General features: G+C 50.2%; 1 protein-coding gene across 13 annotated transcripts; it reads left to right on the forward strand.

Annotated features, from left to right (window-relative positions):
- The first annotated feature begins 3,433 nt into the window (after positions 1-3,433).
- Positions 3,434-13,235, forward strand: DCAF11 (DDB1 and CUL4 associated factor 11). Of its 13 annotated transcripts, none has more exons than XM_081227528.1 (15): positions 3,434-3,604; positions 4,245-4,423; positions 5,349-5,476; positions 5,708-5,835; positions 6,110-6,174; positions 6,487-6,587; positions 6,818-6,964; positions 7,177-7,231; positions 7,587-7,655; positions 8,017-8,074; positions 8,161-8,346; positions 8,803-8,956; positions 9,353-9,505; positions 10,352-10,458; positions 10,556-10,973. In XM_081227528.1, the coding sequence occupies exons 2-15, from the start codon at positions 4,269-4,271 to the stop codon at positions 10,688-10,690; spliced, it is 1,641 nt and encodes a 546-aa protein (XP_081083654.1). In that variant the 5' UTR covers positions 3,434-3,604; positions 4,245-4,268; the 3' UTR covers positions 10,691-10,973. The 13 variants fall into 13 exon arrangements, with proteins under 13 accessions (XP_081083654.1, XP_081083659.1, XP_081083660.1 ...); XM_081227533.1 differs by having other exon boundaries at positions 3,435-3,604; positions 4,190-4,423; XM_081227534.1 differs by having other exon boundaries at positions 3,435-3,604; positions 4,195-4,423.
- The last annotated feature ends 469 nt before the right edge of the window (positions 13,236-13,704 follow it).

Raw genomic sequence — 13,704 nt, forward strand, 5'->3', positions numbered from 1 at the left:
AAGGTAGAAAACCTCTCTGTGGCTTCAAGTGGCTTTAAGTGTAGCTGGGGAGAGTGGAGGCTGCCCAAATGAAAAGCACTTACAAATTGTCACCAAGCAACATGCCAAATTTCAAAATCACGAGAGGGAAGGCCAATAAAGTTTATCAAAATGACTTCATTATTTTTAAAGAAACACCATTGTCTTTCAATGAAACACATAGTATAGCCTAACATATAAAAGCTCATATACATTTTTAAAATAATGTAAGTCACAAGTGATATAATCAACTTCATAGGCTTAAAAATCTTTTTTACATTCAAAAATCAACCAATGGATCCAGAGATAAAATCCTATATTCTTTAGAATTTGATGTTAAAGACTCGTTTTGGCCATAAAACCTCAGATTTTTCTTTTTAACACCATTACTTTTAAATGTCTTATTCAATAATATACAAATTCCATATTTCAAAGGATTGAATTTAGATTTTATTCAGTTTTAAACTGCATTTGTAAATTAAAAGGATTTGTAAGCTAAGGAGGAGAAGAGGAAAGAGGTTAATTTAAAAATGAGTTAAGGGGGGCTTCCCTGGTGGTGCAGTGGTTGAGAGTCCGCCTGCCGATGCAGGGGATGCGGGTTCGTGCCCCGGTCCGGGAAGATCCCACATGCCGCGGAGCGGCTGGGCCCGTGAGCCATGGCTGCTGAGCCTGCGCGTCTGGAGCCTGTGCTCCGCAACGGGAGAGGCCACAACAGTGAGAGGCCCGCATACCGCAAAAAAAAAAAAAAAAAATGAGTTAAGGGCTTCCATGGTGGCTCAGTGGTTAAGAATCCGCCTGCCAATGCAAGGAACACAGGTTCGAGCCCTGGTCTGGGAAGATCCCACATGCCACAGAGTAACTAAGCCCGTGTGCCACAACTACTGAGCCTGAGCTGTAGAGCCTGCAAGCCACAACTACTGAGCCCCGGTGCCACAACTACTGAGCCCACGTGCCACAACTACTGAAGCCGCGTGCCTGGAGCCCGTGCTCTGCAACAAGAGAAGCCACGACAATGAGAAGCCCGCGCACTGCAACGAAGAGTAGCCCCTGCTAGCTGCAACTAGAGAAAGCCCGTGTGCAGCAATGAAGACCCAACACAGCCAAAAATAAATAAATTTATTTTAAAAATTTAAAAATAAATAATAAAAATGAGTTAACATGAGTGTAACAGAAGTTTTTGTTTTCTGTGGACCTCAGGTGGTCGAATTGTGTTAACCATGATGTTTTGTTCATACTGTATCTTTGTCATTAGTTCATGCAGGGCCTTCTCCATTGTATTATTTGTTTAATGATGTAATGAGCCCAGGTATTTTTATACTTTTTAAATGCAAATTTAAACCATATTGTTTTTGCATCCACCACATGTCACCAGAAGAACTACCACCTTTTTTAAACCTAAAAATGTAACTTGCACAATTTCCCACAGCGTAAAAATAGAAGACTACATCATTTTAATGGCTCCCTGGCATTTTTGCCTACCATATGGACCATCATTTATTTAACCAGTCCCATCCCGTAGCAGTGTGTTTGGATCTATTTTGTTTCCAGTGTTTTACTACTATCAATAATTGCTCTGCTGAACATAAACATTTTTGCTAGACTTAGCATACAGGTCAGGGCTAGATTTCTTAGAAGTGACACCACTGGGTTGTAAGGAAGGGAGTCTGACTGGTAGAGATAAAGCTTCCCCCAGATAAGAAATTCTCCTGGGAAGGTGCAGAGGGGGAACAAGCAAGGAATTTATGGCCATATTTGCTTGGCAGAAGTAACCAAAAAATGAGGCTAGTAAAAAAGACAACCACGTTTGGAAGTTTGTATTTGTATTTGAAACAATAAACAATAGTGACCCATTTGTAGGTTCTTAAGAACTAAATGCTATTAGAGAAGAATACTTCTAGCAGATCAACTAACTAGGAGAGGCGTGAAATAATGAAAATTTGATGTTGGGTGATGACCCTGAAAAACCACCTCAACTAATCAGCTAAGAATCCATAGGACTTGAAGAACTGAATTAAAAGGGCAAAGAGGAGGGAAAGATCATTTTGGAAAATGATTCCATACTTTCCAGGCTGGACAGCCCAGAAACCAGACTCCTAAGATTCTGTGATTCATAATTTAGAATTATTTTATAATTTATAAATTTAGAATTTATTTATTTCTAAATAAAGCTAAGATTTATTGAGACAATACTATAGGGCAGATAGTAAGTAACCTGGCAATAGGAGATGGCTGACTGGCAGAGCCGGCTACCTAATTAGTAGAGCCCAGAGCAAGAGGAAAATGTGGGGCGCTTGCTCAAAGACTTTTAAGAATTTCAAAGGGTGACGGCAGAACATTAAGGCAAGTGTGGGCCCCTGAAGCCGCCCTGGTAACCACAGATACTAAGGTCCGATCTAGCGATCTAGAAACCAGGAGGCATCACCCGAAGGACTAACCACACCCTCTCCCTCCGAGGGAGAGCGAGCCCCAGAAGGAGATGCCAGGCAATCCAAGGGCCCCCGCTCCCCCAACCAGCACTTCTAAGAGAGTGCGGGCTGGGGGCGCTGAGGTGCAGCTTGGACCCTGGGCCTATGCTCCCGGCACGGTCGCTCGACCCATCCCCGCCACCCCACCCAGCACGGGCGAGGATCCTGAGGTACACAAGTCCTGGCCTTGGATTCAGCCGGGTTACTCATAAACCCGGAGGAGGGGGTAGGAGGCGCCGCGCGTGACACCCTGGACCAGCGGCCCGGGGCGGAGAAGCACCCCAAGGACAGATGGTCTAAGAAAAGTCCGCAAATCCCTGAAGGCCCAGGAGGAGTCTGAGTGGAACAGACGGAAGGCGGGCGGAGACCCTTGGGGGTACTAGGAAGCGTCTGCAAAGAGCGCGGAGGGAAGCCAGGGGTCATCTAAAAGGCTGCCAAAGCGGCTAACGGGCGGTCTAGAAAGGGCGGTCCCCACAAGAACAAGGCTTCCGGAAGCTAAGCCCGGAAGGGCGGGTGCAAAGGCCTGTGACTTGAGCACATTCCAAAAGCCCCGGGCACCCCTTAGGGCAAGGACGGCTGTAGCTGCAGCCGGCGAAAAGAGAAAAGCTAAAGCCGGACAGGGGACCAGGGGAGGAAAGAGTAGGCCCTTAGAGATCGCCTGAAAAGTGCGAAGCCCAATTAACCTAAGGGACTGACAGCAAATTGTACCCCTTGCTAAGACACCTCTCGGAAGCAAACCAACTTCTCTTGTAAGCCCCGCCCCTCGTCCATTAAGTCTAGTTCCGTTGTCTCTGATTCAGGAAGCAGCCGGTTCCCTACTTACTCCTCCCACAACAAGGAGCCACTGCCCCTACTGGGTCGCGCGCTTTCTCCTCCCCTCAAACCCCTTGCGCACTTTCTCCCGCCCATCTGTCAATCACCGCGCTCAGCTGTCCAGTGAGCGGGCCAAGGGGGCGGGGCCATCAGGGGCGTCGCGTGACGTCTGCAGTCCGCCAGCCGCGGAGCTGGGAGATGAGTGTCGAAGGAGGCGCGTGACGGAGAAGCGGTTGGCCGACGCCGCGGCGGCAGTCGTTGTAAACAAGGCCTCGCGCCGCTCCGGGCCCTGCGACCGCTCCTGGCTGGTGGGTGGTCTCGCGCGGGGCGGTAACCGCCGGCTTTGTGGGAGGTGCTTCTCGGCTTCCTCCCTGCCTACCCCCGCTTAGTGTACACACCCCCGGTACACCACGTGGGCGTGAGGCAAGGAAGGAGGGGGGGTGTAGGCCGAATTTTAACCTCATTGGTTGTTGCTGCCGCCGGCTTTCGCAAGGGAGTGCTCTGATTGGCCGGTAAGGGGGGCGTCGGGGGGGTCTCTGACTCCTAAGGCTTCTGATTGGTTAGATGGGGTAAGCTAATGAGACGCTTTCTTCCGCGAGGGGTTTTGATTGGCCGGCCAGAGAGGTTACCTGGGAATCCACCCCCACCCCAGGGACTTTGATAGGTGAGTTTGAGGTAGAAACAAATTCCTCTTCAAAGGATTCTCACTGGTGAGCTAGGGTCGTGCCCTAGGCTTCACTCTGCTTTTTTTGCTTCACAGGATCGGGAAAGGTTTGTGTTCCCGAAGCCTTGGGAGTTGTTACAGGCTAAGGAGAAGGGATCTCAGTCTCTAGGAAGGGTCGCCCTCCTAGAGACAGCTACTATCGTATCTCAGGAGTCTGTGGTGTTTCTAGAGCAGGCTTTGCTTTCACCAAATCCAAGGAGGTGACAGGAGGAGTCCCTGCACAGGACTTAAGGATGCTGTGACCAGACATGGGATCACGGAACAGCAGCAGCGCAGGAACTGGGTCCGGAGACCCCTCCGAGGGCTTGCCCCGAAGAGGGACTGGCCTGCGTAGGAGTGAGGAAGAGGAAGAGGAGGATGAAGATGTGGATCTGGCCCAGGTACTGGCCTATCTCCTACGCAGGTAACTTACCCCCTGGTGTTTCCCCACCAGGTGCCACCACAGCCCCTTGATCCCAGCTCCAGTCAGGGGAGTTACAGAGAATAGGGAATGAGATTAGCCCAGGACAGCTGTTCTGTTTGAGCAGAACAGCTTTCCCTGCTGGACACTCGCCGCACTCAGCTTCATACCCAGTAAGAGTGGTTCTTGCCTAGGGAGGGTCAACAGGATGTCTGGCTCTTGTGTTTGAGGGGACTGTTCAGGGGAGTCTCTCTACCTATGACTACACAAATGTAACCTATTTTCCAAGTAAGTAAAAAAAAAAAAAGGGGGGAGGTGGGGGGGGTTCCCTGGTGGGAAGGGAGTGATGTGAGGGGTGAAGAAAAGAGTTAGGGAAGTGGGTGTTGAACTTAAGTGAAGTTATTGACACATGATATGAGGCCACGTGGATTTACTTGAAAAACAAGTTTAAATTAACCTAACTCTAATCCTGTTCTTGAGGAAAGAATGCTTTGAGGGAAGTGACCACCAGGAGTTGACTGGAAAGGGGTGCAGCTGGCTTTGGTTCTTAGCTGTGGCTCCCTGAGGAGAAGACGAGCTTGGGAATCCCTTCAGAAAACCACGTTCTATGCTGGACTCCTTGGGCAGAGGCTCAGAAGGAAATGCTCTCAGAATTTTTAGCTCTCTGGGAAGTCAGTTTAGTAGATCTGTCAACATGCATGCAATGTTGGGGTTTTCTACTCCTGCTGTAAGAGTGAGAATTAGTTTCCCAGTGTGTCTTATAGGAGACAAAATAACAGCCAACGTCTAGTCAGTCTCAAACTTCAAAATGGGGACAGTATGAGGGTTTGAGCACAAGGTGGTCTAAGAATTACATAGCTATTGACTCTGAATTTGGTTGATTTGGGGAAGGGATCCTCCCCTTTATCATGGGGGGGTCTCTCCACAGAGGCCAAGTGAGGTTGGTGCAGGGAGGAGGTGCAGCAAATTTACAGCTCATCCAGGCCCTCTCGGACTCGGAGGAAGAGCATGACAGTGCCTGGGATGGTCGTCTTGGAGACCGATACAACCCACCCGGTAAGACGAAAGGCAGACTGAGACCTAATATCAGAGGACTTCCATTAGAAAGCGTTTTTTTAAAACTAACTTCGGCAAAAATTGAAAGAAAAAGATGAGATAATTCAGGGAATGAGGGAGTCTTTGCAGCTCAGTATATTCAGCCACATTGAGTAGACTGAGCACAGCTCTGCTAACTGTCCTCTGAGGCTGGAAAAGACCTAGGATGAGACTTCTGTTTGGTACTCACAGTGGATGCAACCCCTGACACCCGGGAGCTGGAATGCAATGAGATCAAGACACAAGTGGAATTGGCCACAGGGCGGCTGGGGCTTAGGCGGGCAGCCCGGGAGTACAGCTTTCCCCAAATGCTGCACCAGGTAGGCCTCTCTACTTCCAGCCAGCCTGGCCGCAGGCCTATCAATGCAGCCAGAAGCTACAATCCCAGAGAAGAGGGAAGTAAACTTCCCAAGGACGCCTCAAGTGCTGGAGCTGGAGAGCTCTTAGCCAGCCTGAGCTGGAGTTTGGTGGGACATACTACTGTGTGTGGGGTTCGTTTCTGTAGCAAGGGCAATATTTTTGGAGGACGGGGGTTGGTGTGGCTGAAGTGGCCCTCTGTTTCTGCTAGCAATATTCCCCAATCCCTTCCTTTAGAGAGAACGGGGCCTCTGCCACCAGGGAAGCTTCTCCCTTGGAGAACGGTCTCGAATGATGTCTCAGTGAGTATGGGGCTTGGTGGAGAGGTTCCAAGGGCCAGATAGGTCTTATTTCCTAAACTGTGAAGGGATCAGTGTTAAAGGATCCTCAGGGATATTAAGTTTAGGTTATGTGGGGTTGAGGCTTCGAGAGTGAACAAAGTGGAAAAGTATAGCAATTGAGAGGATGATAGGATGATTCAAAGAAAGGGGCTTATACCCAAAGCCAAAGGGAAGAATGCCCTTGTACTCACATCCAGCTCTGTTAGGATTCTGCAAACTGGGACATTCCCCATCCTGAGCTCCCCTTACCCTCACTTTCCCTCTGCTTCCCAGCTTCTTGCCCAATGATCTGGGCTTCACTGATACCTACTCTCAGAAGGCTTTCTGTGGCATCTACAGCAAAGATGGTCAAATCTTCATGTCTGCTTGCCAAGGTACCAGACCCTAGTCCTACCAACTGCCCTAGAACAACAGACGTTCTCCCTGACTGAGGCTAGAAAGCCCCAGACCCAGGGAGCTCAGACCCTGGCTTAGGGATGCTTAGCTAGAACACGTCCCATGATCAAGGGAAGATTCCACAGATCAGTGGTGAGTGAGAGAGGTCTGATCTAGGGAGGATTCCAGGAGGGAGTTCCCTAATTCTGCCTGATCCCCACTCACACAGACCAGACAATCCGACTGTATGACTGCCGGTATGGCCGCTTTCATAAATTCAAGAGCATCAAGGCCCGGGATGTAGGCTGGAGCGTCTTGGATGTGGCCTTCACCCCTGATGGGAACCATTTCCTTTACTCCAGCTGGTCTGATTACAGTGAGTGTGCCCCAGACCACCATCATCTCTTCAGCCTGGGACCTGAGGTCTCCAGATGCCCATCTCCTCCATGCCATGACTCCACGCCTTCTCCTGGGCAGATCACTCCCAGGGTCCAACATCCTTCCCTTTTGTTCCGTCTCCTCCCTAGCTTCACTTCCACCCTCCTAACCTCAGCCCTGAAAGATTCTTGTTTCTCTTGCTTCTCTTAGTTCATATCTGCAACATCTACGGGGAGGGAGACACACATACTGCCCTGGATCTAAGGTACTGGCTTCCTTTCCTGGTTAGACTCATCAGAAACTTCTCAAGGGAGGCTGTCCAGGAGCAAACCTCTTGAGCTAGAACTCCTGCTTAGAGGGGAGAGTACACTGGTTGCAAGTTTCTCTTGGTGGATTCCTGGGAGGGGATGACCCAGCCTGTCAGCCAGAGGACCAGAGTAAAATAGATGGCTGCAGGATTCTTCCCGGCTTCTCACTGAGGTGCTCCACGTTCTGGCACGTGCTGGCACGACTTCTTTTTCTCTCAGCAGTGTGCCCCACGGCCCTCATCAGATTCTGTATAGATTAACCAGGGCTAAAGGGAAGTCCACTTAACGCAGCTCCTCCTTTGCTCTTTTCAGGCCAGATGAGCGTCGCTTTGCTGTGTTCTCCATCGCTGTCTCCTCAGATGGGCGAGAAGTGCTAGGAGGGTGAGTGTTTGTGGGGATGCCTCTGTCATTTAATGAGATAGGAGTTCTCCCAGAGACCCGCTCTGCCGTTACAGAGACTGCACTGGACACCTGTACCCAGGCAGCTGTGGAGAACAACCAGGCCTTCTCCGGGGCCAAGGCTTATGAGTTGCTTCACTTCTCACTCACCATTTCCTCAGCATGAGATGGGAGGTCTCAAACCTCCTTGCAAACACAGCTAACTCTTCTCCCACCTCCTGTATAAGAAGAGAGAAGGGCTCTCCCCTCAGCAGGACTTCAAGACAACAGTCTCTCCACAGCACACGTAGCATGGGTCCTCTCGGTCCTGGCTCCAGAACCCTCTTTTTCCCTTCCCTTTCAGGGCCAATGATGGCTGCCTGTACGTCTTTGATCGAGAACAGAACCGACGTACCCTTCAGGTATTGCTCCTGAGACTTCAAGCCTCTGCCTCCTGGTCCTTGGCCTATTGAAAGACCTAGAAAGACCTGGCCCCCTTCTCCCCTAGATTGAATCCCATGAGGATGATGTGAATGCGGTGGCCTTTGCTGACATCAGCTCCCAAATCCTGTTCTCCGGGGGTGACGATGCCATCTGCAAAGTGTGGGATCGACGCACCATGCGGGAGGATGACCCCAAGCCCGTGGGTGCACTGGCTGGACATCAGGATGGCATCACCTTCATTGACAGCAAGGTGGGCGTGGAGTCAGGACCTCATAGCCAGGAGACTGAGGTTGTGGTTGTCCAGGAGGGCGTCAGAGTAGATGGGTGTGGGAACTCGCCAAGCTCCTCATTAGCCAAGGTTTGCAAGAGCTGGAGTTTAGGGAAGAGGCTTAAGCCACGAGACATGAGGTTCATCGGTACCCACCATTCCTCAAGGAGCAGGGCTTTCTGTACAAGAAGAGTAGAAGACAATCTGACCCAGTATAGAACAGGAGCCCAGCCAGCGCCCTAGGCAAAGAAGGGGAAACCTAGCCAGGGTGTGGGGTCTGTGGTAGGAAACCAATGGTGAGGCCCACCTGGATGAAGAAAGAGGCAACCAAAGTCAAAAGACCAGGGTTCATACTCCTCAGCTGGGGAGGGGGAGCTGGACTGACAGACCTGACATCTGCAAGCTCCGATGCTTCATTATCCATCTTGGGATTCACAGGGAGATGCCCGGTATCTCATCTCCAACTCCAAAGACCAGACCATCAAGCTCTGGGATATCCGACGCTTTTCTAGCCGGGAAGGCATGGAAGCCTCTCGCCAGGCTGCCACACAGCAAAACTGGGACTACCGCTGGCAGCAGGTGCCCAAAAAAGGTGAGAGCAGATGTAGAACCCGAGATCTGGAGAGTGAAGGGCCGGGGGTGATAGTTAAAACATCTAACCCCTGGCAAGGCGTGGCATGGGCACCGTGGATGGGCCAAAGCCTGGAGCCCTCCCCCTTGCCAGGCATTAACTCTTCATTTGCTGAGCCAGGGGTTCCCAGTGTAGGGGCTGGGGATCCCTCCAAACCTACGAATGCAAAAGTATTTCAGCGTCTTGACCATCAGCAGAGCCATGTTGGTGTGTATCAGCTGACCGTTAGATGGGGAAAGAGCCACCAGCTGGGAATCGGAAAGGCGATTGTCTTTGAGTATCAGTCTTTGCTGAGGACCAGTGATACGGGGGAATCCAGACTCCCTAACCCAGGGCTCACCCTGCATCCCTCCCCAGCCTGGCGGAAGCTGAAGCTCCCAGGGGACAGCTCCTTGATGACCTACCGGGGCCATGGGGTGCTGCATACCCTCATCCGCTGCCGATTCTCCCCCACCCATAGCACCGGCCAGCAGTTCATCTACAGTGGCTGCTCCACTGGCAAAGTGGTCGGTAAGGACTGTGTCTGAACAGGGGGCCTCGGGAAGGGCAGCAGTGTTCCCCTGGCATTCTACCTGTAACCACCAGTGACTACCTTAAGAAACCCAGTGACAATTACAAGTGAAATTTCATTTAGCCTGGAGCGGGGAGGCTTAAAGGGAGAAAGGGAAAACATTCTATTCATCAGCATTTTAAATTAAGAAAAGGAACACAGAATTCTAGTCAGGAAATATACTAGATTACCAAAAATATACTCGGTTCTGTTTTTCAGCCAGTCAAGGGAAGAGATTGCAGATGAAAGGTAGGAGGGAACAGAGACAAAAAGAATGACACAAAAAGACAGCAGCAAGTAGTAAAAGATGTACAGCCACTGAAGTAGGAGGAATGCACGAAAAGAAACACACAGTCACAAACACAGTCACAGGAGCCTAAGACAGTGCCAAACCTAGGGAGGCCCTGAGATGGAGGCCTATCCAGGGAGAGAGAAAGGTGCACCCACGTCCAGAAAAGGAACAGCACGTTCACATGTCTGGAGACAGGCTATTGTTCACTTTTGTAGTGTCTTCCATATCTTGTGGGCTTTTAAGAAAATGGCTACTTTAAAGCCACATTTCATTTTCTTAACTGTAGACCCTGTGACATTTAGCTAAGGGCCAGAGATACCCAAGCTCTGCTAGACCATACCCTCAACCTGAGGTAGGGAAAAGAAACTAACACCATCCTCGGGCATGGGCTTTGCTCCCCTGGGAAAATGGGAAGTTGCCTGAGAGGCAGGTAAGTGGTGCTGCTCAGAGAGAGATGAGGGGTGGCTCGAAGGTCTTCTGGCAGCCCCTCTCCACTCTGGCCTTTCCTGGACAGTGTACGACCTCCTCAGTGGCCACATTGTGAAGAAGCTGACCAACCACAAGGCCTGTGTGCGTGACGTCAGCTGGCACCCCTTTGAGGAGAAGATTGTCAGCAGTTCGGTGAGGATGCTGGGGTTAGGGGGGCCAGTGTGTGTCTGGGACTTGGACCCAGGAGGGGGCAGTGCCCCCTGACTACTTGCCACCTTCTGCCCCGCAGTGGGACGGGAACCTGCGTCTGTGGCAGTACCGCCAGGCTGAGTACTTCCAGGATGACATGCCAGAGTCTGAGGAACACCCGAGCACCCCTGCCCCAGTGTCCCACCCCTCTACAGCCTTTTCCTCGCCCCAGTAGATCTGACTTCCAGCCCCATTCATGGGTGAGCCTTTTGACATCTCTCCGCCTCCTCCCTTTCTCCCTTCTGGGGGATCTTTGGGGAATCACTGGCATTGGGTGGGGAGAAACAGAAGCCCAGGCTTCGGCCCTCTAGCTAAGCCCCGGGAGGGAGATCCTCCCCTTGGGGCAGAGTGGTCTTCTCACATGCTCACACCCATCAGCTTGGGTCTCTGTCTCTGGTCAGGGTCTGGCAGGACTGCCATTATCTGGTCAGCAGGAATAAAGTCCCGAGTGTTTTTAATCTCGTTTGGATGTTAAGTCTTAGCTCCTAGAGTAGATGCCTGGGGCCAGGTCTGAACTGAACCAGGCCCATTGCCCAGGCCTTCACGTTGAGGACTAAACTGGTCAGTCAGGGCCAGGTGTCCTGGCCTTTCTTCCAGAGGTCCTAATGGCTAGAGCTCTAGCCCCTCAGGGGAGGGGGGGATGGGTAAGGTGTGTCCTCAGCACCCTCCCTGGCTGGGAATTACGTTTTCTCTCTCACGTGTCTGGGTCTTTGGGGTAGGCAGGCTGTGGTGTGAGAGGCTCCGTGTGACCCCACACAGGGCGGGCACTCCCCTCCCCGAGTGTTCCCTTGTGCAGGAGGCCAGCAGCTTCGAGGAGGGATGTTGAAGTAGGACTCCTTCGTCTTCTCACTGGCTTTGGCTCCCTCAATAAACTCTCTGTGGGAACCTAGCTTAGTGTCCGTCTGTCTCTCTCTTTTTCCTGTCTGAGATCTTTTATCCTCTCACTTCAAGAAAACAGTTTCAACAGAGCCTTCAGATATGCTTCTCTGTGGGAGAAAACACTGCTTTGATGCCCCAAGATGAACGAAAATACCAAAATCATTAGTTGACTGAGCTTTGCAACAGGGAGTCCCTCACCAACCTCAGAAACTTCCCAACAAGTAGAAATCGAGATAACAGGAAATAAAGACGTTTTAGATGAGAACCTGGAACACCCACATCAGCTCTGCCCTGGAGCTGGTCCAGTCTATGGAAGGAAGTAGCCCAGAGCCAGAGAGCACCTGGTGGGCACTGATGCCAGGTCCCATCTGGGCACTTCACACTTAGAACCTTATCTACCTCACAGCCACCCTTTTTTACAGGTGAGGAAATGGAGGTGTGCAGAGGTCAGGCACCATGCCCCAGGGCAGACCCATGGTATGGTCAGTAGGGGAGCAGCTCGGATTGATCTTCCCCATTATCTCTAAGGAACCTGGATGCACACCTCCAGGGGGGTCTTAAAGACACAGCAAGGCGTTAAAAGATGTACCTATTCAGCAGCAAAGCAGGTAGTTTTGAAAGAATAAAGCGACTCCCCTGGTGGTCCAGTGGTTAGGACTCTGCGCTTCCACTGCAGGAGGCACGGGTTCGATCCCTGGTAGGGGAACTAAGATCCCACGTGCCTCACGGTGTGGCCTAAGTAAATACATAAAAAAATAAATTTTTAAAAACAAAAGAATAAATTGTCCAGATGCGTGGCCTCCATATGCCCTCTTTCCTCCAGCTGATCCGCTTGCATGAGATCTCCTTTCCCACCAGCCCTTTTCGTTCCCCCGCCTCTTCACCCAGAGATGCCAACCTGTCTCACCCAGAACTGTTTTACCTCCAGGATGCCAAAGGTAGAGGCCAATTAAAATTATTAGTGACCTCAAAGCCTCATTTAGTCAAGGCCCCAAGGGCTATCTATTCTTCTCATTAAGAAATGCATTTCCGGGCTTCCCTGGGGGCACAGTGGTTAAGAATCCGCCTGCCAACACAGGGGACACGGCTTCGAGCCCTGGTCCAGGAAGATCCCACATGCTGTGTAGCAACTAAGCCCGTGCGCTGCAAGTACTGAGCCTGCACTCTGGAGCCTGCGAGCCACAACTGCTGAGCCCGCATGCCACGACTACTGAAGTGCGTGCACCTAGAGCCCGTGCTCCACAAGAGAAGCCACCGCAATGAGAAGCCTGCGCACCGCAATGAAGAGTAGCCCCCGCTCACCACTGCTAGAGAAAAGCCCGTGTGCAGCAACGAAGACCCAATGCAGCAAAAAATAAATAATTTTTTTAAAAAAGAAAACTATAAATTCCATTTGAAAAAAATGCATTGCTAATACAATTTTAGTTTATCATTATCAAACGGTGTGCAATATTTGTACAAATAATACATTTTGTACTACTAACAATTTTGAAATTTGTACTAGTAAAAAATAGGAAATTCAATACAGAAAAAAAAGTTTAACCTTGTGATCACAGGAAATGTGTAAAAATTGTTTCAGATTATCTACTTTTGGCAGAGAAGTGTGATCAATGAAAGACTTTCAGGCATAAAAACATTAGGATAATTTCTGTGGGGAAAGAATGGAAATGTTACTTCTGAGTCTTAAGATCTTGTCACATGTTTTTAAATGAAAAACCGTGAGGTATATAATCACTGTAGTGTTTAGATTCCATTGGATATATTTAAAAGAGTGATAAAGATAGCTTTATTTTTGAAATGTCAACATATACGATACACTGGAAATTATGTCCTTTGTAACTATTTAAAATTACAATGTAAAATTTTGTGTCAACTTAAAAACGTGTGAGTGCTTCTGTAGGTCTTCAGGTATAGGATCCCTGAGCACAGACTACGTCAAGGTATGGGCTGTAGGATCTGCAAGGATCCTGATTGGTTAATCCATCTCGGTCAGTTTGCAGATGATGGACTGAGGACCAAGGATGGTTAGTTGATTTTCTCAAAGTCACAGAGTTGGGCCAGAACCCAGGTGCCCTTTCTTGCTCATTCCTTCCACTACTTCATGGGCCTCCACTGTGCTCTGAGATCCCACCACCAGTTTTGAGGAATGAGGAAGGAAGACAAAAAGGGATCTCCAAACAGTTACTGAATATCAGGGACTTCTCTTGGGTAGGTTGCTCACCGCCCTATGGGTCCAGCCTCAGTGGTCAGGCTGGGAGGCCAAGTCCCAGGGTAATTGGTTGGGGGACACAACCTTAGGATTTGATGGAC

Source organism: Mesoplodon bidens (assembly GCF_964165515.1).
Source record: "Mesoplodon bidens genome assembly, chromosome: 3".
In the NCBI taxonomy this organism is placed as follows: Eukaryota; Metazoa; Chordata; class Mammalia; order Artiodactyla; family Ziphiidae; genus Mesoplodon; species Mesoplodon bidens.

What these genes read in the sequence shown, in the direction of transcription:
- DCAF11 (XM_081227528.1), top strand. Translation starts at nt 4,269, where the DNA reads ATGGGATCACGGAACAGCAGCAGCGCAGGAACTGGGTCCGGAGACCCC. An exon ending in CTCCAGCTGGTCTGATTACA is followed by an intron (nt 6,965 to 7,176) that starts GTGAGTGTGCCC and finishes TGCTTCTCTTAG; the next exon opens with TTCATATCTGCAACATCTAC. An exon ending in AGAAGATTGTCAGCAGTTCG is followed by an intron (nt 10,459 to 10,555) that starts GTGAGGATGCTG and finishes TCTGCCCCGCAG; the next exon opens with TGGGACGGGAACCTGCGTCT.